This window comes from Chrysemys picta, chromosome 7 (genome assembly GCF_011386835.1).
Source record: "Chrysemys picta bellii isolate R12L10 chromosome 7, ASM1138683v2, whole genome shotgun sequence".
NCBI classification, from domain to species: domain Eukaryota; kingdom Metazoa; phylum Chordata; order Testudines; family Emydidae; genus Chrysemys; species Chrysemys picta.
The window spans coordinates 127,277,080-127,299,667 of NC_088797.1; the positions used below are offsets into that span (position 1 = coordinate 127,277,080).

The following is a 22,588-nucleotide window of genomic DNA, read 5'->3' on the forward strand; positions in this document are numbered from 1 at the left end:
GACTTTGTAAGGTCCCATTGTGAGGCTCCACATCTGTCATCTCGCAATGATTCCGTTGCAAATGTGCCCAGTTTGCAAGTAAAACAATGTTTTTCCTAACCCATGGCCCTTCACGCTTCCCCCCCCCCCCCCAAGTCTGTGAGGCTGGATTCTTTTCACTACGCAAGTCGTGACCTATAATAAAGATTCTGCAGGCTAAATGACGCTCACAGTGACACCTGTGCAACGCCACTATCTACAAATTAGGCCCTGTATGATCCCAGAAGTGATCACATAACTGAAAATTAATAGGAGCTTAGGTACAAATGATGATGACTTGATCACACTTATAATGTGCAAGCAGAATAAAGTCCAGACAAGCAACACACACACACACACTTCTTTAATATGGTCAATTTCACAAAGCTGAAAACAATTATGAGCCAAATTAGCCGGTAGGAAGAATATAATCAGAAAAACAAGAATACAGGTCTGTCTCATCTTACGCTGGGGTTACGTTCCGCAGTCAGCACGTAAAGTGAAAATCGCGTATAGTCAGAATGACATTGAGTGTAATGGCGGGCGGAATTGCCTGCACTACAGGCAGGGCCGGCTCTGGCTTTTTCGCCGCCCCAAACAAAAAAATAAGGGCAGCCAGAGCGGCGAAGCAACAAACAACAACAACAACAACAAAACAGGGTGCAGAGCGGCCGGAGCGGCCAAACAAAAAAACAAAAAAACAACAGGGTGCAAACTTTCGGTGCCACTTACTTGGCAGCTCGCGGCTGCCTCCCCCGGCCGCGCTGGCGAGCCTCTGGGTGGGCAGCGGCTGTACCCTGGCTAGCAGGACTCCCTGCACTGCAGACATGCCCTGGGCAGCAGAGTGCGCGCCCCGGCTAGCAGGGGGGAGAGAGAGAAGGGGGGTGGCCAGGGCTTCCTTCAGCCGGAGCGCTCGCCACTCGGCCCCTCCCGCCGCGCCACCTGCCAGGAGGGCTCCGCACCGCTCCTGCCTGCAGGTGAATTGAAAGTCGTCGGTTGGCAGGGAGGGAAGGACGCGGGCTGCTGGGCTTGCTGCAGACCTGGCACCGGCCGGGGCAGATGGAGCATGCAGCCCGCTCCCAGCAGGGCGCAGCCGCTCCCCTCCTCCGCGCCGCTGCCCCCTACAGTGGCACACTGAAAGTAGTCAGCAAAACAAACAAACAAACAAAAACAGGCAGGTACAGTATTTAAATTGTTATTTTTCTCTTTTTTTTTTGTTTTTGCCGACCATGTAAAGCTGAATTCGCTCATGTTAATGCGCGTAAGATGAAACAGACCTGTAACTGGGAATTATTTAAGAACACCTTACTATATGAAGAAAAAGCCACTCCCCCACAATTGAGGAAAAAGTCTGTGCTGGTTAAAAAACCAACCTGGGTTAGAGGGGAAGCGAAGGTAGCTGTAAAAAAATAAAAAATAATATATAAGAAATGGAAGAAAGCAGAAGTTGATACTAATGAATATAAAACAGAAGTTAGGTATTGTAGAAAATTGATAAGGGAAGCCAAGAGACAAGTAGAAATCAGTGGCCAGCAGAATTAAGGACAATAAGGAGTTTTTTAAATATATATTTGAAGGGAAAGAGTCCTGATAATAGTACTCGTCCATTACTAGATGGAGGGTCCTGCACCCCTACTTCGCAGTCAGACATGACTTTTAGCCAGCCAGTAAAACAGAGGTTTATTAGATAACAGTAACATGGTCTAAAACAGAGCTTGTAGGTACAGCGAACAGGACCCCTCAGCCAGGTCCATTCTGGGGCCCAGCGAGCCAGACAACCCCGTCTGCCCTCACTTCCTGTCCCCAGCCAGCTCCAAACTGAAATCCCCTCCTTTCTGGCCTTTGTCTCTTTCCCGGCCAGGAGGTCACCTGATCTCTTTGCTCACCTTTAGCTATTCCCTTGCAGGGGGGAAGGGCCCCAGCCATTTGTTGCAAGGAGACAGAGTGTCGGCCATTTATGCACACTGGAGACTTAAGAAATGCATAGGGGAAACTGAGGCACCCACACAGTATTCAGAGGAAACATTAAGAATAGTCTCACTTCATCAAAGTACATTCCAGCTCATCAAAGAACATCATGTGAGGTCTTAAAGGAAGTTGGGGTCACACTGGTCATTAATATTGTTGTGAAATGTATGTACAGACACTATGTAAGGCAGGGGTAGGCAACCTTTCAGAAGTGGTGTGCCGAGTCTTCATTTATTCACTCTAATGTAAGGTTTCGCGTGCCAGTAATCCATTAATATTTTTAGAAGGTCTCTTTCTATACGTCTAATATATAACTAAACTATTGTTGTATGTAAAGTAAATACGGTTTTTAAAATGTTTAAGAAGCTTCATTTAAAATTAAATTAAAATGCAGGAACCCCCCCCCCCCCCCCGGACCAGTGACCAGGACCAGGGCAGTGTGAGTGCCACTGAAAATCAGTTTGCGTGCCGCCTTTGGCACGCGTGCCATAGGTTGCCTACCCCGATGTAAGGCATTATGTTTACAAACTAAATATATGGCTTTAAGTCTGTATCAAAGAAAAATACGTTTTCCTCCAAACAGGAGGTCAGATACGGATCCCTCGGTCAGAATGTAAATCAAGCGTTGTAAGCTAACACTACGGATGTCCGTTTACATACAAAGTCACAAGTTAGCAGAAAGATGTGAAGTCAACAAGGCAGGAGCACACAGGCCAAACACACCACAGGCGGTTTGACAATAAGCTTAACAATATATCTATGAGGCAAAGACGACACCCATCGTCCTGCACCTAGGAAGTAAACGAGCAATGCATTTACATTCGTGAAAACAGGATCTCAGCCAACTTTGGTTGAAAAGCTGCAGAAGACACTGGGTGAGAGAGAAAACTTCTTTAGACAGGAGGTTAACCTGTTAAGCTCCATCTCTAGAAAGCATGTTATGATTTTGTTTTATATGTAAACATTTGATTCCAATATTCGCATTCACCACGACTTGAATATTTCATGATAAACTTATCCTTGTTTTCTTCATAAATGTGTCTCAGTGCTGTGGTTAAGCTAAGTGCTGATCCTGCGTGGAATCAGTGAACTTGGTAATTCTGTGAGTAGCCAGTGTCAGGGCTGGATATCAGAGAGGAACCCTTCAAAGGGGCTCAGGGACTGGGATGTACATTTTGTTAACCTGCAAGGCACAGGGCAGGCTGGCCTAGCGCAGAGAAGTTTATCCGGGGGGGGGGGGGGGGGGGGAGGGGGGTGTTGACAGGCTTATGGTGTCAGGAAGCTGATACCCAGTTAAGCCCAAGAAAGCCTCCCTCGCACTGGAGGCAAGAGGTAACAAGGTGACGCAAAGTCCTGGGTACCCCAAGAACGATCACGTTGACTGGGTGACAGAAGATGGCAAGCTTGAACGTGAGACACAGTCTAGATTGGGGGGTGCTGGAAGAGTGTAGAATAACATCTCAGGGGTTGCGTACGACATGGCAGATGAAATTCAATGTTGATAAATGCAAAGTGATGCACATTGGAAAACATAATCCCAACTATACATATTAAATGATGGGGTCTAAATTAGCTGTTACCACTCAAGAGAGAGATCTTGGAGTCATTGTGGATAGTTCTCTGAAAACATTCACTCAATGTGCAGCGGCAGTCAAAAGAGCGAACAGAATGTTGGGAATCATCAAGAAAGGGATAGATCATAAGACAGAAAATATCATAAAGCCTCCATATAAATCCCTGGTACGCCCACAGCTCGAATACTGCGTGTTGATGTGGTTGCCCCATCTCAAAAAAAGGTATATTGGAATTGGAAAAGGTTCAGAAAAGGACAACAAAAATGATTAGGGGTATGGAATGGCTGCCGTATGAGGAGAAATTAAAAAGACGGGCTTTTCAGCTTGGAAAAGAGACGACTAAGGAGGGATATGATTGAGGTCTATAAAATCATGACTGGTGTGGAGAAAGTAAATAGGGAGGTGTTATTTACTCCTTCTCATAACACAAGAACTAGGGGTCACCAAATGAAATTAACAGACAGCAGGTTTAAAACAAACACAAGAAAGTATTTTTTCACACAATGCACAGTCAACCTGTGGAACTCTTTGCCAGAGGATGTTGTGAAGGCCAAGGCTATAACAGGGTTCAAAATAGAAGGATATGGCTATTATCCAAGATGGACAGGGATGGTGTCCCTAGCCTCTGTTTGCCAGAAGCTGGGAATGGGTGACGGGGGATGGATCACTTGATGATTCCCTGTTCTGTTCATTCCCTCTGGGGCATCTGGCACTGGCCACTGTCGGAAGACAGGATACTGGGCTAGATGGACCTTTGGTCTAATCCGGTGTGGCCATTCTTATGAACCGATCCCAGTTGATGTAATATGGGGGAGAAGAAAGTGGCAGCAGCAGATAGGCACATCTCCATTTGCAGATGGGGAAACTGAGGCATGGGGTGTGTGACATGAGTTTCCCAAGGAGACACAGCTAAGTCAGTAGAGCCTAAATTATAACGGAAGATTTCCTGGCTCCCCGTCCTGTGCTCAATCCGCAAGACCAAGTTTAACAATATTCAGCAGGAGCTCTCCCCACCTACCACTGCTTAATTGTCAACGTTCTCCTCCTCTCAGTTCTGATACCAATATGGAGAGGAACACTGGGCGCTAGCCTGGGACTTGGGAGACCCGAGTTCATTTCTCTGCTCTGCCACAGCTTTCCTGAGTGACCTTGGGCTCTTAGGCCTCAAGGCACAAAAGTACTTAGACGCTTAAATCCCAGCTTTCGGCTCCTCTGCGATTCACAGAACTCACTCTGACCCCTGTAGGCACCTAAACGCCGTCGTGTCTGCAATAAAAGTTCCCTAGGCAGCCACATTTCTGCCTCTCCATGCACACTACTGCCTCCATCAAGGCATCAGCACACCCACCTCAGCCCCAGAGTGAGTCACAAACCAGGGGAAGATAGGGGTTCGGCTGCCTAAGTCATATGCGGGGCCCGATCCAGTAGCGGGGATCACAGCCCTGTGGTTAGAGGCAGATCCCTGTTCAAATCCCTTCTACCCCTCAGGCAGAGGGGGAACTGAACCTGGGTCTCCCACATCCCTGAAAAGTGCCCTAATCACTGAGCTAAAAAGTTATGAGGGAGGTCCTCCTCATCCTTATCATCCTTCGCCCTCTTCCCTCCCCTTCAGTCCAGTGGCTCCCAAACTTTATTGGGTCACGTACGACCTTCTTAAAAATGCTCAGATGAATGGATGGAACACGCCCACACACCACCAGTGTGACACACAACACAGTTTGGGAACCCCTGCGAGTCTAACCCCTTAACCTGCCCCTCAGACTTCCTCGCCTTCCTAGCCCCTCATCTGCCATTCTCTCTCCTCACGCTCCTTTTCATCCTCTTTCCAACATACCGTTGTCTCATTTATCCTTAAAAAAAAAAATAGCCTTCTCTGGATACGACCTGACTTTTCAACGACTCCCCACTACCCAAACTTTCTCTAATCCAGCTTCCATCCACTCTGCCACAACTGCCCTCAAAGTCACTGATCCCTTCTGTAAGTCCAGGGGCCTCCTTCTCTTCAGGTGAGCTCGCCTGTTCCCATGACCTCCGATACCAGCTTATGACAGTAAATCAAACCCATCTCTCCCTCGCTCCATCACCTGTCTTCACAACATCTCCTTTCCTGTCTCTCATCAGCTCCCCTTGGCTTCCCTCCAATCCTTCCCTTCCTTCCCCACCCTGTGGACAGTGATCTCAGCTCACTCAAGCCTGCAACCTTGGGGTCATCTTTGACTCCTCTTTAATCTTCCCTGCTCACATCCAAATCTTCGTCAAATCCTGACACTTCTGCCTTTATAGCATCTCCAGCATGTGCCACTTCCTCTCTATCCCCACAAGCATAACTCTTGTCATTGTAACCTTTACCCACACCCCTTCCTTCCTGGCCTGTCATCTCTCCCCTCAATGATCCATTCAGGGTGCTGCAGCTAAAACCCTCTCCCCCCTAACCACGCCAATCGCATCCCCTCAGACCTGGCGCCAGAGGAGGGATTCTGCTCTTCTTCACATCCAGTTCAAAATCTGCACCTCACATCCCGGGCTCTATAGAGTGCCGTGCCATGGCCACCTGCCTCGGTTTCCCACCACAACCCTTTGTGCGCTATACTCTGCAGCTCCATCCTTACTGAATCCTGCCATCTTCTCTGGCTCACACCCTGCATCTTTTTAAAGCCTGCTTCCTATGCTTGGACTAGCAGGCCAGTCAGACGGCAGGCTCTTGTCAGCTTCACTTTTTACTATGGAAATTGAGAAAACCTTTTCCGGAGGGCTGCCAAAGCACAATGCCTGGGTGCTCAGCCTTCCCATCAGCGCCAGGAGCTGAACAGCCCCCGTTCTCTGCCTCCCCGCAAAAGTCCGGGAAGCTGGAGAGACACAGGACTTGCCATTCCAGGCTCCCTGCCACTGAGCCAGGAGCCTAAGACGAGCTCCCAGGATCTGCAGCTCGGGGCACTTCCCAAAGACACAGACCTTGGGAGCCCCCACAACTGCTAGGTGGAATTGACATTCCTGTCAGCTTTCTGGCTGCTCTTAGCAGCTATGAAAACTGACAAGAACATCGATTTCATTCAGCAGCTCTCCAGCCAGGGGAGCAGACTTCCTTTCGTGAACACCTCAGTGTTTCTGAAATGAAGTTGGGGGGGGGAGGGGGAATTCCAGTTCATGGGAAATTTCACTAAAGTTTGGATTCACTCTCATTCACAACAAAAACCAACCTTGGAAAATGTTACATTTCTGCAAATCAGACATCCTTCATTTTGGCTAACTTCGCTTATAACCTTTATTTGTACTTTGTCTATTGGAATGAAAACTGCTCAGAACAGGATCTTGTCTTCCTACACATCTGTAAAATGCCCACCGCACCAATAGTGCAACGCCAACAATAAAAATAAAAAGAGGACCCCTCAAAGTTTGGGCTTATATGGCAGCCGAGACTATACTTCCAGCAGGAGTTGCCCAAATGCTCCATGCCATATTCTACACAAAAAGCAAATCACCTTTATAGTTTGACTCGTTGACAAGAAAACGTCTGAGCTGGTATCTCACATATAGCCCTTGTCTACACTAGAAAATTTCCTATCCATTTTTCATCAGCAGTATAGCTGAAGCAGCATAAGCTCTAGTGTAGACTGGATGCTCGTCAATAGATCATCTAACGCCCTCAGAGCTGTGGTAAAATGCCTCTGTCTGGCCTAACCTGGAGTTCACACCACTGCTGAAGAACAAATGAGCTGGTGTAGATGCGGCTATACTTCCTCCCATCACACCCCACTATACGAAGCAAAGAAAGAAAGAAAAATATTCATACTAGACCCACAAATTCAAGCCATTTCTTCCTGCACAACCGCTGTAAGATCCAGCCTTTCCTCTGTGTTTGAACAGATAAAATGCTCAGTCAGGCCCTCATCATCCCGCACATCAACCGCTGCAGCCACCTCCTACCTCTTCTCTGGACTTGACAAATGTCACCCAGGCCCACTTCCATGTGTTCAAAATGCTGCTGCAAAGATCAGTTTCCTGCCTCCACACCACAGCCACATTGTCCCACTCTTCACATCCCTTCACTGGCTCCCCCTTCTCCAGTGCATCAAGCACAAAGTAGTGGTCTGTCCTTTTCAGGATCCATGCAGGCTATCCCAGCCCAACCTATTACCTCTCACAGGCTATCAAGAAGACAACTCCCACCCCCTGATCGGGCAATGAAGTCAGTCTTGATTGTCCATTTGTCAAATTTCCCGTGAGGACCTTTTGCTCTCTCCCATACTGCCCCTTCTGTATGGAAGGAGCGTGCATAAACAACTATAAAACCATTTCTTTGTCCTCTTTCAAATCCCTCCTTAAAACTGTCCTCTGCCATGATGCCTACAACACCCTAAACAGCCGGTGTGCTGTGTCTACTGCCTATCAGGCTGATCTTAATCTTCTTACTTTGTGCTCCTGCCCTCCCCCCTTTGTTTGTTGTATTCACACCATTGTCTCTTGCCTTAGATTGTAAAGGCCTTGGGAAACGGACCAGCTTTGTGTTATATTTGTACAACATCTAGCATAGTGGGGCCCCTGATCCCTGACTGAGGTACTATGGCAATACAGCCAACACACTATTCACAATAGTGATCTTGTGATTAATCCAAGAAAGGCGCAACCAGTAATTAGAGGAAAACAGAGGATATACTCAAGTATCGGGGGTATATACTGAAGCAAATACTCACAAGCAACTACACACCACACAACAGAAACACTAACCCAGGAACGGACCTCTGCAACAAACCCCATTGCCAACTCTGTCTGCATATCTAGTCAAGGGACACCATCATAGGACCTGACCACATCAGCCACACCATCAGGGGCTCGTTCATGTGCACATCTACCAATGTGATATATGCCATCATGTGCCAGCAATGCCCCTCTGCCATGTACATTGGCCAAACTGGACAGCCTCTATGCAAAAGAATAAATGGACACAAATCAGACATCAAGAATTGTAACATTTAAAAACCAGTAGAACACTTCAATCTCCCTGGACACTCAATAACAGACTTAAAAGTGGCCATTCTTCAACAAAAAAACTTCAAAAACAGATTTCAACGAGAAACTGCAGAACTGGAATTAATTTGCAAACTTGACACCATCAAAATAGGCCTGAATAAAGCCTGGGAGTGGCTGGGTCATTACAAAAACTAATTTTCCCTCTGTTGATACTCACACCTTCTTGTCAACTGCTGGGAATGGGCCACATCCACTTTGATTGAATTGGCCTCATTAGCACTGACCCCCCTCTTGGTAAGGCAACTCCCATCTTTTCATGTGCTGTATATTTATACCTGCCTACTGTATTTTCCACTCCATGCATCTGATGAAGTGGGTTATACCCCACGAAAGCTTATGCCCAAATAAATTTGTTAGTCTCTAAGGTGCCACAAGGACTCCTCCTTGGTTTTACTGATACAGACTACCATGGCTACCCCTCTGAAGACTATATACTGTAAAACTAATATTTTATGCTAACCAAGTTTTAAGGAACCAGCCAGGGCCACATTAGAAGAAGCCACTGAGACACTCTGGCACAGCCCCCTCTGCCAGCAACACCAGAACACGTCTGTGACAGGTCACTTTTTTGCAAATACGGTATTACCAATACTAGTGAACTACAGTGCTCATATTAAAACATTTCCGTCCACAGGACAGTTGCTATACAATACTTCATAGCAAAAAGCAATTGTTTTACAAGCTCCATGTAACTTGGGGGGGAAATCTATCTATCATACTTTAAGTTTCTGTCCATACACCTATCAGATGAATGACAGGTATAAGAACGGCCATACTGGATCAGACCAAAGGTCCATCTAGCCCAATATTCTGTCTTCCAACAGTGGCCAATGCCAGGTGCCCTAGAAGGAATGAACAGAAAAGGGAATTATTAAGTGATCCATTCCCTGTCGCCCATTCCCAGCTTCTGGCAAAGAGGCTAGGGACACCGTTCCTGCCCATCCTAATAGCCATTGATGGACCTATCCTCCAGGAACTTATCCAGTTCTTTTTTGAACCCTGTTATAGTCTTGGCCTTCACAACAACCTCTTGCTGAGGCCACCCTCAACATGCTATAAAAACGCCAGGGCCCAGTGGGCAGGGCAGGGAGCAAGGGACTCCGGGCCGGGGCGGGGAGGAGGGGCTTGGGCATAGGCATAGTTTTACTTATATTTGCGGGGAGCGGGGGGGGAGGGGGGAGAGACAAGGGCTGGCGGGGCTCGAGCTACACCACTGTTTACCTCTCTCCATTCTGAAAACTGAGCATTTATTCCTACCCTTTGTTTCCTATCTTTTAACCAGTTACCAATCAATGAGAGGCCTGTCCCTCTTATCCCATGACAGCTTACTTGGCTTAAGAACCTTTGGTGGGGACCTTGATTTTCAGAAAGCCTTTGACAAAGTGCACTACACCCTTGTCCACATGGTTGTTGACCCCCTCAAAGAATTCTAGTAGATTGGTGAGACATGATTTCCCTTTACAAAAACCATGTTGACTCGTTCCCAACAAATTATGTTCATTTATGTGTCTGACAGTTTTGTTCTTTACTATAGTTTCAGCCAGTTTGCCCGGCACTGAAGTCAGGCTTACCGGCCTGTAATTGCTGGGATCACCTCTGGAGTCCTTTTTAAAAATTGACGTCACATTGGCTATCCTGCAGTCATCTGGTACATAAGCTGATTTAAATGATAGGTTACAGACTACACTTAGTAGTCCGGCTATTTCACATCTAAGTTCCTTCAGAACTCTTGGGTGAATAGCATCTGGTCCTGGTGACTTATTACGGTTTAGTTTATGAATTTGCTCCAAACCTCCTCTAATGACGCCTCAAACTGGACAGTTCCTTGGATTTGTGACCTAACATCCCCAAATAACGTCTGCCACTGGCAGTGGTACACCCACAAGAATCCAACTGGGGTGAACCCTGGCCTCCGGCAGCAACTCAAGGGGACGGTACACCCCTAGGACCCAAAGGGGGTGTACCCTCACACTCATGCAGTCCCAGGGGAAGAACACACCCGCGGGGACCCTACTGTGATAAAGCTCCCGGGAATGGAGCTCTGCGTCCTGGCACGTCCGGTGGCACAGGGTAACTGCAGCAGTAAGGGCGGGTCGCTCCGGCTCAGGCCGTGCTGGGCAACCACAGCCAGTGAGGGGCATGGACCCCGAGGGAGGAGAGTTGGATCCAGGAGCCTCTCCCTCACTGTGCATGACAGAGCCCCCAAACCCCAAGGGGCAGAGCCCCCAGACCCCCCCCAGCCAACCAGCCCCACAGGGCAGAGCCCCCAGACCCCCCCCAGCCAACCAGCCCCACAGGGCAGAGCCCCCAGACCCCCCCCAGCCAACCAGCCCCACAGGGCAGGGCCCCCAGACCCCCCCCAGCCAACCAGCCCCACAGGGCAGAGCCCCCAGACCCCCCCCCCAGCCAACCAGCCCCACAGGGCAGACCCCCCCCCAGCCAACCAGCCCCACAGGGCAGACCCCCCCCCAGCCAACCAGCCCCACAGGGCAGACCCCCCCCCAGCCAACCAGCCCCACAGGGCAGACCCCCCCCCAGCCAACCAGCCCCACAGGGCAGAGCCCCCCCCAGCCAACCAGCCCCACAGGGCAGAGCCCCCCCCAGCCAACCAGCCCCACAGGGCAGAGCCCCCCCCAGCCAACCAGCCCCACAGGGCAGAGCCCCCCCAGCCAACCAGCCCCACAGGGCAGAGCCCCCCCCAGCCAACCAGCCCCACAGGGCAGAGCCCCCCCCAGCCAACCAGCCCCACAGGGCAGAGCCCCCCCCAGCCAACCAGCCCCACAGGGCAGAGCCCCCCCCAGCCAACCAGCCCCACAGGGCAGAGCCCCCCCCAGCCAACCAGCCCCACAGGGCAGAGCCCCCCCCAGCCAACCAGCCCCACAGGCAGAGCCCCCCCCAGCCAACCAGCCCCACAGGGCAGAGCCCCCCCCAGCCAACCAGCCCCACAGGGCAGAGCCCCCAGACTCCCCCCCCCAGCCAACCAGCCCCACAGGGCAGTGCCCCCAGACCCCCCCCCCCCCACAGGGCAGTGCCCCCAGACCCCCCCCAGCCAACCAGCCCCACAGGGCAGTGCCCCCAGACCCCCCCCCCCCACAGGGCAGTGCCCCCAGACCCCCCCCAGCCAACCAGCCCCCCAGGGCAGAGCCCCCAGGGCAGAGCTCCCCCAGTACAGACACTGCCTCCCCCCGAGCTGCAGGGCCCCTGGCTCAGGGGCGGCCCTGGGGGCGGGGCGGGACCCCACGGCACCATGGCGACGGGGGTCCAGCGGGCGGGGGCGGGGCCGAGGGGCCAAGGAGACGCCGGGGCCCCCTGCACCTACCGTAGGGCAAGCGGCTCACAGCCCGCAACGCGCAGGCGCCACCGGCCTCTCCTCCCCACTGCGCGTGCGCTCTGCGGGAGCCCTTCAGTCCCGCCACCTCCCGCGTGCCGCCGGGTCCTAGCGCGCGTCTATTTCCGAGGGGGTGGGGGTTGGCTTCCCCGGACCCTTGCAGCAGCACCGCGGGGGCAGTCCTATTTACCCCAGGGCAGCCCAGGAGTCCTGGCTCCCCTCCCATCCCCCTGCTCTAACCACTAAACCCCACTCCCCTCCCCTCACAGAGACAGAGCCCAGGAGTCCTGGCTCTCCTCCCAGCCCCCTGCGCTAACCACTGAACCCCACTCCCCTCCCCTCCCAGAGACAGAGCCCAGGAGTCCTGGCTCCCTTCCCAGCTCCCTGCTCTAACCACTGAACCCCACTCCCCTCCCAGAGACAGAGCCCAGCAGTCCTGGCTCCCATCCCAGCCCCCTGCGCTAACCACTGAACCCCACTCCCCTCCCAGAGACAGAGCCCAGGAGTCCTGGCTTCCCTCCCAGCCCCCTGCGCTAACCACTGAACCCCACTCCCCTCCCAGAGACAGAGCCCAGGAGTCCTGGCTCCCCTCCCAGCTCCCTGCTCTAACCACTGAACCCCACTCCCCTCCCAGAGACAGAGCCCAGGAGTCCTGGCTCCCCTCCCAGCTCCCTGCTCTAACCACTGAACACCACTCCCCTCCCAGAGACAGAGCCCAGGAGTCCTGGCTCAGTGCAGACCCTGTAGCAGGATCAGGGGCACAGTCAGAATTTCTGTCATTTCTCACGCCAATGCACAATCTTTCAGCACGTCTACTGCAGTACAGTGCAAGTCTCAGCACTGCATCCGAAAACCTTCACACAGGCAGCCAGGCTAGTGTGTAGCAACCAACCAAGCGCCCCTTCCCCCTCCCGCCCCATAACCTATACTGGGCACTAAGCAATAATTACAAAAACAAAAATCAGCAGCCTGAGGGCAGAAACCTGAAGTGAATGAGGGAAAGAAGCCGCCTTGGGGACAGTTATGGGCCAGAGGCCCCAGGTAAGGTCAGAAAAAGGATCAGACCCAGGGTCCATCTCGTCCAGTATCCTGTTTCTGGTAATGGTGATCAGCACCAGATTCTTAGAGGAAGGTGCAGGAACCCCCCACATAGGCACACTGTGAAGGTCTCATCCCAACCCCTCTTCATTAGAGATGGTTTAAATCCTGAAGCACGAGGGTTTGCGTCTCCTCTAAAACTTTCATAGCATCAACTATCAACTCTGGACATTTCCACGTCAACGGTCAACCCCACATCCAATCTTAAGAAGTTCTTGACCTCAAAGACATCCTGTGGCGGGGAGTTCCACCGTTGAAGCATGGGTTGGGTGGAGAAGTATTTCCTTTTATCGGTGCGAATTTGCCACCTTTCAGCATAACCAGCCATCCCCCTTGCTCGCCTGTTCGGAGCCAGGGAGAAGAGACGCAGCCCAGTGGTTATTTTATACCCCTGTGTGCGGACCCCTTCTCTTCCTCCCCGCGCTAAGGTCGAGGATTCTTCCCACCCTGTCAAGCTCTCTTCCCGGGAGGGTGTTTTTCATGCCCCGATCACGCTCATCGCCCAGGCCAGGGTCCCAGGGGAGGTGCTGTTCCGGGCCGGGAGAGTCCATCTCTCCCTGCTCCGCCCGGTACCCCGGGGTGCAGACCTGGGCTCCCGGCCGGGCGCCCCATTGACCCGCCCGCCGCTGAGCTCCCGCAAACTCGCGACACGAGTGGGGGGAAGCAGCAGCCGAGGCCCCGCTGGAGCCAGGCCGGCCCAGGCCCCGTCTCTGCCCGGCCGCAGCCCTTTAATGCGGGGCGGGGCCGGGCTGGGACCCCGCCTACGGCCGCTCCGCCGCGCTCGGGCTCCAGCCTCATCGGGCCGGGACGGAAGTCAAAGGGCCGGAGCGGCCGGGCTGGGGACGCGGCTCCGCCCGGAAGCCTCGTGATCGCAGCGGGGCTGAGTAGGGGGCCCGGGGCGCGCAGGCCGGGGGGCGCGGGGGGCCTGGGGGAAGCTAAGGGGCGTGGGAGGGTCTGGGGAGCCCGGGCGCACGGGGGGTCTGGGGAGCCCCTGGAGAGCCCGGGCGCACGGGGAGCCCCTGGAGAGCCCGGGCGCACGGGGGGTTTGGGGAGCCCCTGGGCGTACGGGGTGGGTCTGGGGAGCCCCTGGAGAGCCCGGGCGCACGGGGGGTTTGGGGAGCCCCTGGGCGCACGGGGTGGGTCTGGGGAGCCCCGGAGGAGCCCGGGCGCACGGGGAGCCCCTGGGGGAGTTAGGGGACGTGGGGGAGCCACTGGAGAGCCAGGGCGCACGAGGAACGCCTGAGGGAGTCAGGGCGCACAGGGGGAGCCCCTGGGGGAGTTAGGGGGCGTGTGGGGGGGGACTGGGGAGTCAGGGCATGTGGGGGGGGTTGGGGAGCCCCCAAGGAAGTCAGGGTGTACGGGAGTCTCAGGACCCTCAGGCAGTGGTGACAGCTTGGCAGCCAGGGCCCTCTCTGCCCCGCCTCATGCCGGCGGGGGCGGCGCCAGGCACCCCGAGATGAAGCGAGCCGGGGCGCTGCGGCAGGTCTCCGACTTCAGCGACTTCGTGAGTGGGCGACGCCTGCGGGAGCTGCTGAGCCAGCGTGGGCCGGGCGAGGCACCCCGCCACGTCCAAACCAGCCCGGATGGGCAGCACCTCCTGCTGCTCCTGCGCGGTCGGCCGGTGCTCCAGCCGCAGGTGCTCGCCTTCCAGCGCCTGGGCACCGGCGCAGGGGACCTGGAGAGGAGCTGGCAGCCGCCCCAGCCCCCCATCACGGGGCTGCTCTTCCTGCAGAGCCCCGCAGCGCTGACCTCCTGGGTGCTGGCCGTCGTCTGGGAGCAGGGCAGGACAGAGGTCTGGGGGTTCGTGCCAGCGCTGGGCTGGCAGCTGCAGCAGACCCTGGAGCTGTGCCATGGGGCCCGGGCTCGCATCGTTTCCATCTGCAGCCAGGGAAGCAGCCTGGTCTGGTGTGAGGAGAGGCCCCCCTCGGACGCTCATCTGGACCCAGGCAGGGGGGCCTTCAGGTACTGCATCTGCACCAGGGCTCTGGAGGTGGGGGAGCAGGGGGCGCACCTGGGCGCCATGAGGATAGTGGTGCACAATAGCCCCCAGTACCAAGTCCTGGCCTCACCCCAGCACGTCTTCCTGGTGCCCACCGGTGCCACCTTTGCCAGCGTCTCCACGTTCCTGCTTATCTGGTGCCCCCGGGAGGCTAAAGTCACCATTGTGGCCCCATCTGGCAGGTTCGTCCACAGTGAAGTCCTGCACTCCAGTGACTTCAAGAAGCTCGTGTTTGGGTCTGTGGGTCTCCTGCTGCCCGTGGCCCCTCTGGACATTCATACTTGTGCCCTGTCCAGCTGCGGGGGGCTTCTGGTGCTCAGCACACAAGGCACGGTGCATCTGGTTCAGCCAGACGGGACCTGGAGACACGTCTATGATCTGGGGGGCAGCGGCCTGGCCCAAGGAGACCCCGTGCCGCTGAAGGCCTTTGGCAGCACCCTGACCTGTGTGCTGGCGGGGGTCTTGTATCTCATTGACTTGACCAGTGGGAGGCTGATTGAGAAAAAACTCCTGAGCACCCGAGAGGTGCATTTCCTGGAGTCCCCAAGCAGGGAGGAGGAGATCCAGCTCCTCACCCCAACCGGTATCTATTGCTTCGGCTTCTCCAGCCCGGAGGAGGGCGGCAGGCCTGAGCCCACCCTGGTGGAGATGGTCTTTGAGGAAGCCTGCAAGTACTACCAAAGGCGGAGCCTCAGCAGCTCCCAGTTGACGGTGGAGAAGCTGAAGAAGGGGGACATGTTCCAGGCCCCCATTGCTCTCTCCTCCATCCTGCAGCACAGCCTCCCCCGTAAGGAGAGGGTAGCCAAAGGCCTCCCGGAGACCTACGCCAAACTGCTGAGCACGCTGAGCACGGATCTCCAGAGCTATCTGAGCCTGGAGCTTCTCAAGTCCTGCCTCGTGGGCGCTTCGGAGAGCGAAGTCGACAGGTGCTGCGAGGAGCTGGTGGAGCAGGAGGTCAGCCGCCTCCTGCGCTTGGACTTGGACAGGGAGAACCTGGCCTATCTGAACGCTGTCTTCAATTCCTTCCCCAAGGCCTCCTGGAAAGCCATCCGTAGCAGCCTGCAGCTGCAGCAGAATGGAGATGGGCTCTTGGTGGCCAGGGCCACCTCAGACCTCTGGAAGAAGGTCTTGGGGGGGCCAGTCCCGAACTGGTCCCAGCCGGAGGAGATGGGCCTCAACGGGGTGGTCCCGCTCTTCGAGCTCATCTGCGGCTCCCTGCACCGGTTCAAACCCAAGTGGCTGCCCAGCTTTGTGGAGCTGACCCAGCAATACGTTGGGGCCTCCTGGACGTACAGCACCAAAGAGGGCCCCGAGGGCGGGGTGCCCCTCTACAAGAGAGCACTGGCCGTTCTCGACAGGCAGCGCCTCCGCACGGCCAGCGACCGCGAGCTGGAGATCGAGCTGCTGCTGTGCAGCGCGCGGCCCAAAGCCGTCCTGCAAGCCGTGCAGCTGCTCATCCGCCACCGCCGGTGGCAGCGGGTGGTGGAGGCGGCCGAGAAGTTTTCCAAGCTCAGCCCGCTGCTCAACAAGGAGATCTTCACCACCCTCCTGGCGCAGTTTGCCCAGCACAGGGACCTGGACCCGTACCTGGCCGCCCTGTGGGAGCTGTGCCCTGCAGACCTGACCGTCTCGGACATTCTCAGCATCGTCCTGCAGCACCTCCCCAGCTCGGAGGGCGACCCTGCTCCCTTCTGTGCCGGGGGGGCCCCGCTGACCCTGGCCTTGCTGAAGCCGCTGTTGCACAAGGTGGCGCAGCGCCAGTGCACTCAGGACGAACCCTATGCCGACAACTTGCAGGGCCCTCCCTTCCCACCGCCTGCCCCGCCGAGACAGCACAGGGCTGGCCCCAAGGCAGCCCCAGAAATGCTGCAGCCGGCGGGAGCGTGCAGGACTCCTTTCCCGGGCTGTAACCTGAGCGACGCTGTATGAAAAGCCGTGTGTACAGAATGGGAGCGAAAACCTAGCGAGCGGGGGTAGGGGCAGCAAACGCCAGCCTCCCCCCACTTCCAAAGGCAGAGACCAACTCTAGTTACACCTTCCTGCCTCAAACAACCTCCTGAGAGAGTGCACGGTGCATGAGTCAGCGGGGGGAGGATCACTGGAGTGACTGGGGGGGTTTACAGCTGAGGCAGTTCCCCAGCGAAGGAGCGGTGTGTGAGAGCAAGAGAGAGCACTGACTGCACGGGAGAGCCCCCTCTCCTGGCCTTTGAGCTAAACGCTGGCTTCCCGCCCTCTAGAAATAGAGCCTGGGGGATAAAGTACAAAGTCTTAACCCAAATTCCCGTTTCATTTGTCCTGTGACTTGCCCACGGCCAGGCTGTTTAGGACCAGGCACGCCCCTTCGCAGCACGGGATCACGGGGGATGAACCTGCTCACGCGGGCACTGCTGGCCTGGACCCAGTCTCTAAAACCTCCCCACTGGGGCTATGTCCTGCTCCTGGGACCTCTGTCTGGGCCTCCAAGGATGGAGGTGTCCCTGAGCCGTCTGTTTACCACCTTGCTAGTTTGTCCCTCCCCCATGGGATCAGCTGCCCTGGGTGAGGGAATGGCCGATCCCCTTATGAAACCACAGCAAAGGAGCGAGCTCTGTCTGCATCCCAGCCTGGCCTAAAACCGACCGTGCGAGCGCTGCCCTGCTCGGGCTTAGGCCTGGGGCCGGCAGCTTGGCCCCGGCTGTCCCCTTCCTGTTGTGGCTGTCGCGCAGGAGGCAAACTTAGACCTGGCCTGTCCTTTTCTGTTCCCAGCCCTTCTACCTTTGCCCTGGGCTCTAACCTTATCTCAGCCTTCTGAGAAACAAAAGATGCCGTGTCCGGGCTGTCTGGCCCTTCCCCGGCCTGCCCCCCTCTCCTTTGCTGGCTAAGTCAGGGTACAGGGGTCTGGTCCCGCTCCTGCCCAGGTTCCTTCTCTCCCGGGGGGATGCCAGACACTGGTAGGCTCGGGGCGAGTGACTGGAGACCTGGCCGCTCTCACAGCCCCTGTTTGAGGCTGGGCTGGGGGAAGCGCGTCTGGTTTGCTCCTCCCCAGGGGGGTTGTTTTTTAAGTGTGTGAGGAAACATTTTAAAGAAACCTAAACTGCCCGAGGGTTCGTTTTAAACGTGAAGGGTCCTGGGGCGGCGCTTGGTTTAACGGCAGCTGAGCGTGGCCGTGCACCTATTTAAGCGGGGAGAGGGGGCCTGGCTGTCTGGGTGCGGAGCCCCGGGGGCTCCCACGTGCTCCAGCTGGGGTCGGCCGCGCTCAGCCCTGCTGACTGACTGCACAGGCTGGGAGCATGCACAAGGGTTTGTGTGGGTCAGCGTGAGGTGGGGGCTGCCGGCCGGCCGGTTTCTGGAGGAGGGAGGCATGGGGAGCTGGCTGGAGCTAACGCCTCCAGCCCAGATCCCCACTGGTGGCGCTGTCCGCGCTCTGGGCACCCCAGGTAACCGCCGGCAGCTTGTCGGGCGCTAGCCCTTGGCCAGGGAGGAGTTTTCCTGAGGGCTGCATGTGTCCCACCAGCAGGCACAAGGAGGGCGCTGGATGGTGCTTCAGCCAGTCTCCACCCCCCAGGGCCCAGCTGCAGTGGGTCAGGGCAGGCAAGGGGCAGAGCCTGTGCTGTATCAGCTGCTCCCTCTCGTGGCTCGCTCACCCCACTGCTCTCCTGTGCCTTCCTCTGGGCTCTGCCCCCTCCCTTCCAGCAGGGCCTTGCCCCCGGAGCTCCTGCCACCCAACAGCCAGAAATCGAGTCGACTCGACAAAGGCTCTGAGCCTCCTCTCCTTTCCACTGGGGGGTGGGGTTCGCTGTGGCCAGCCCCACCCCAGACGGAGCCGGGAGGTCGCACGGGTCGGATGCAATCAGCTAGACTCCAGTGCTGGGCTCCCTGGGGTTGCCGGGTCTAGGGGCAGCCCCTGCAGGCTGTCAGCTGTGCTCAGGCGTTGGGCTGGCAGGGGGCTATTTATAGGTCGTGGGGAGGGGAGGTGTCTTTGTGACTGCCCGTCCTCCTCTGTGCAGGGGTCTAGCGCGGAGCCCGTCTGTGGGGCAGCCCCCTAAGCTGTAGAGCTGCCTGCGGGTCCCTGGTCCCGTCTGCGTTAAAGCTCAGGAGTGGGAGGTGGGTGCTTTGGGGCTTGTCTCCACCAGAGCCCTTCACCTTGACTTACCTGATCCCATGGGTGAGCACATTAAACCAAGGGCTCAAGCCGTAGTGTAGACGGCTCTCTGGGGTGGAGGAGGCAGTGCAGGGCCTGGCAGCCGTGTGACTTCCAAAACAGAGAGGAGCTGTACCTGCCAAGCCCCTTCTGCCCTCATTACTGTGCCTTACGCCCCAGGCCCTGGAGCACGAAGGGGCTTTGCTACCTCGGGCAGCTGCTGGGCCGGCGACTGCAGCCGCTCCCTGGCCGAGTGAAGCTGGTGGTGTAAGGGGTGGGGGGTCGGGGAAGGGGCTGCTCCGGGGACCAGCTCAGCTCCCTGCCTACCCAGCTGCCGCTGCGGGGCGGCCAGCAGGCCCTCCCTCTGCTAGATTTCCAGCAAGTGTCATTAACCCGCCGCTGGCAAACATCGCTCTCCGGCGAGAGAACAGAGTTTGAGGCTGAATTGGGCGGATCTGTTTGCACAAGGGAGGAGTCTGAATGCAATTGTTGGCTTTGCAGGCCACTGTCCAGTTGCTGTTGTCCTGTATGCAATATTAAAAGGTGTTTAACGAGCGACCGTCCATCTCCTGTCTTGCCCTGGCTGCGGGCCCTTGGGTGCAGGCTCGCTCGGCTGGCAGCTGCCGCCGTGGCTGTAGGAGGAGGCCGGGGGCTTTTCAGCGAAGAGCGGCCGACCCCCTCCTGCCTGTGCTGCTGTGGAAAGTCCCTGTAGCGGGCGGCATACCCGTGTGCAAACGCCTCGCTGGGCCTGGGGAAGAGGAACTGCTGACGCCGTTAACAATCTGCTTGGCTTGTTATCAATGCAGCTTTGTTCCCGCTGCAGCCCAGCAGGGCAGCTGCCTGGCTCTGTGGCAGAGAGGGGAAGTGGGGCACGTTCTGCCTCGCTCTGCTCCGGTGAGCCGGGCGCAGCGCTCCAACGGGCTGTGCAGCAGTGCCCAGCGGCCCAGCTCAGCACGGGGGCCGGGACTCACTGCAGCCGGCTGCCCCTCGCGCTGGGCGCTGCAGGGGCCATGGGGTGGGGCGCAGCAGCTGGGGGAGGGAGGCTGATCTTAAGCCGTTGTTTAGGACAGGAAGTGAAGGAAACAGCTGAGGGAGTTGTAAGTGGACAAAATCGAGTGGCCTGAGCAGGCCGGTCAGGCAATGCCTTTGGGTGCATGCCAGGCTTGGTGATGGGCTGGCCCTAGTTTAGGGTTTCAGCGGAAACAGAGCCCCCGGCCCGTAGAGCTTTAGGCCAGCAGGGACCATCGGCTCCTCTGGTCCGACCCCCTGCTTAGCACGGGCTGTCGCATTTACCCAGACGCCCCTGTCCTGAGCCCACACCAGCATTTCAGTCCTCAGGAAACTGCTGGGGCGGCGGCAGAGACCGTGGGGAGCTGAGGCCCCTGCCCTGGGCACTGGGATGCCCAGTTGATGCTCGCTGGTGACCTGGGCTCCAGGCTGCACAGGAAGGTAACCCCCGCCCCCCATTTCCCTGGCAATGTGAGATGGCCAGGCTCCTGGCCTGTAGCTATAGTAGGGCACAGCCTCGCCCATCTGGATTTGGGGGGGCCCAGAACACCCCCATGAGGGGAGGGGTGAATAGCTAGAGCTCTGCATTGCCCTCTGGCCCCAGCCGTGGACTGGGCCAGCGGGGGCGCAGGTGCCGTAGACTGGCCTGGCTTCAGTTGGGACAGAGCTGTTGGGACTTTCATAGAATCTCAGGGTTGGACGGGACCTCAGGAGGTAGCTAGTCCCACCCCCTGCTCAAAGCAGGACCAATTCCCAACTAAATCATCCCAGCCAGGGCTTTGTCAAGCCGGGCCTTAAAAACCTCCAAGGAAGGAGATTCCATCACCTCCCTAGATAACACATTCCAGTGCTTCACCACCCTCCTAGTGAAATAGTGTTTCCTAATATCCAACCTGGACCTCCCCCACTGCAACTTGAGACCATTGCTCCTTGTTCTTTAACCTGCTTGTTGGCTGGTGTCCACCTTCCTTCCCGCACCGCCTGTGACGCCCTCTGGTTCTGGGCCCGAACCCAAGCTGCAGTCGCATGAGGAGCCACCTGGGGCTAGCTGGAGCTGTGCCCAAGGGCCCTTGCTCTCCGCCCACCCTCAGCAGGGAGACAGACCAACGTCCTTCAGGCAGTTCTCTGATCCCAAGACTCCAACGTTGCTAGGCCCACGGCTGTCATACAGCCCCCTCTGAAGCAGCCCAGGGCAGCTGTTTAACAAGGTACACAACATTCTGGGACAGGAAGTGAAGAATACTGCAGCTAGATGAAGGGGGGGTGTCCAGGTGGGTGAGGCAAGCCGAGAGCAGGGCATGGGGCAAGCGAGACGGGCCTGCCAACACTACACAGGTGGAGCTTGGGTTTGCTGCTGAAACTCCAGGAAGGGAAGTCGGGACGTGGCCTGTGAGCTAATCAGCATCCTCTGCTGCTCCTGGGTCTAAATTACCTGGAGCCAGGCAGGGAGGAGGCCTGGGACTGTGGCATTCCCCTGGGCAGGCTGGCTGGGGCGGGCAAGCTCTGGTTACCGGGCAGTGACGGGTTGGGGGCTGGCGGCCAGTGGGATCCACACCCCAGAGACGGGGTCCTCTCCCCACTGCCCCTTACTGGGTCATGCCCAGTGCAGGAAGAGAGGCCGGGTGCAGGGAGAGAGCTTATCGTCAGCCCAGCGGACCCAGTTCTCCCTGGCACCTGCCTCCAAGGGCCTCCTTCTCTTACAGCTTCGGCCTCCCACACCCTGCCACTGGCGGAGCTGGGCCGGCCCGAAGCCCTCAGCACCCTGGCCGATCCCACCACGCCAGAGCCCAGCCAGGGAGAGGCCCGTGCAGGCTGCCGGGGGCTGCAATAGGGTTTCCATGTCCTGGGGGCAGGGCTCTGCCCCCCACGTCAGGCCGGGGAGGCTCAGCAGGGGGGCTGAAACTCCCGAAGCTGGGCAGGGGTGTCCCCAAGGCAGCTTTGGGGCTGGGCACTGTTAGCGAGAATCCCCCAAGGGCCCCCTCGCCCGGCCCCTCCAAGCCAGGGCAGCTGGCCCCTTGGCTCCGTGGGGCTGGGGAATTCCTGCCTGCAGGGGGAGAGTCCAATGGGCCGGACGCTGCTCCTGGATCTGCTGAAGCCAGAGCCACTTGCTTGGGGTCCCTGGTGCACGGACGGGTGCCAGAGAGACAGACTGGCCCTGCCCCCCACTGGGACTAAGGCCTCACCCGCCCCAGCCGCAGCCCTTCGCCTGGCCCTCCCCGGGGCTGTTTCTGAGCCGCGCTCCGTGGTTACGGAAAGGGAGGAACGCTGCCAGGGGCCTCCGGACACATGGGCCCCACAGCTCGGGCTAGAACAAGCCATGACTCCAGCAGTGGGGGTCCTCCCAGCTGGGTCCTGCTCGGTCAGTCACCCGGGGCCAGACCCAGGCCGGGCCCTGTGAACTGGAGGCCAGTAGAGCGCAAGCGAAAGGCAGCTCTGGGGCCCGCCGG

At 57.0% G+C, this 22,588-nt stretch overlaps 1 protein-coding gene across 1 annotated transcript; it reads left to right on the forward strand.

Moving 5' to 3' along the window:
* The first annotated feature begins 12,978 nt into the window (after positions 1-12,978).
* On the forward strand, positions 12,979-19,688 carry HPS6 (HPS6 biogenesis of lysosomal organelles complex 2 subunit 3). Its single transcript, XM_005289431.4, has one exon. It carries the CDS (start codon positions 14,471-14,473, stop codon positions 16,940-16,942), a length of 2,472 nt encoding a protein of 823 aa, XP_005289488.2. The 5' UTR covers positions 12,979-14,470; the 3' UTR covers positions 16,943-19,688.
* Positions 19,689-22,588: the final 2,900 nt, after the last annotated feature.

Excerpts from the sequence above, each read along its gene's own strand:
- HPS6 (XM_005289431.4), top strand. The coding sequence starts at position 14,471 with ATGAAGCGAGCCGGGGCGCTGCGGCAGGTCTCCGACTTCAGCGACTTC.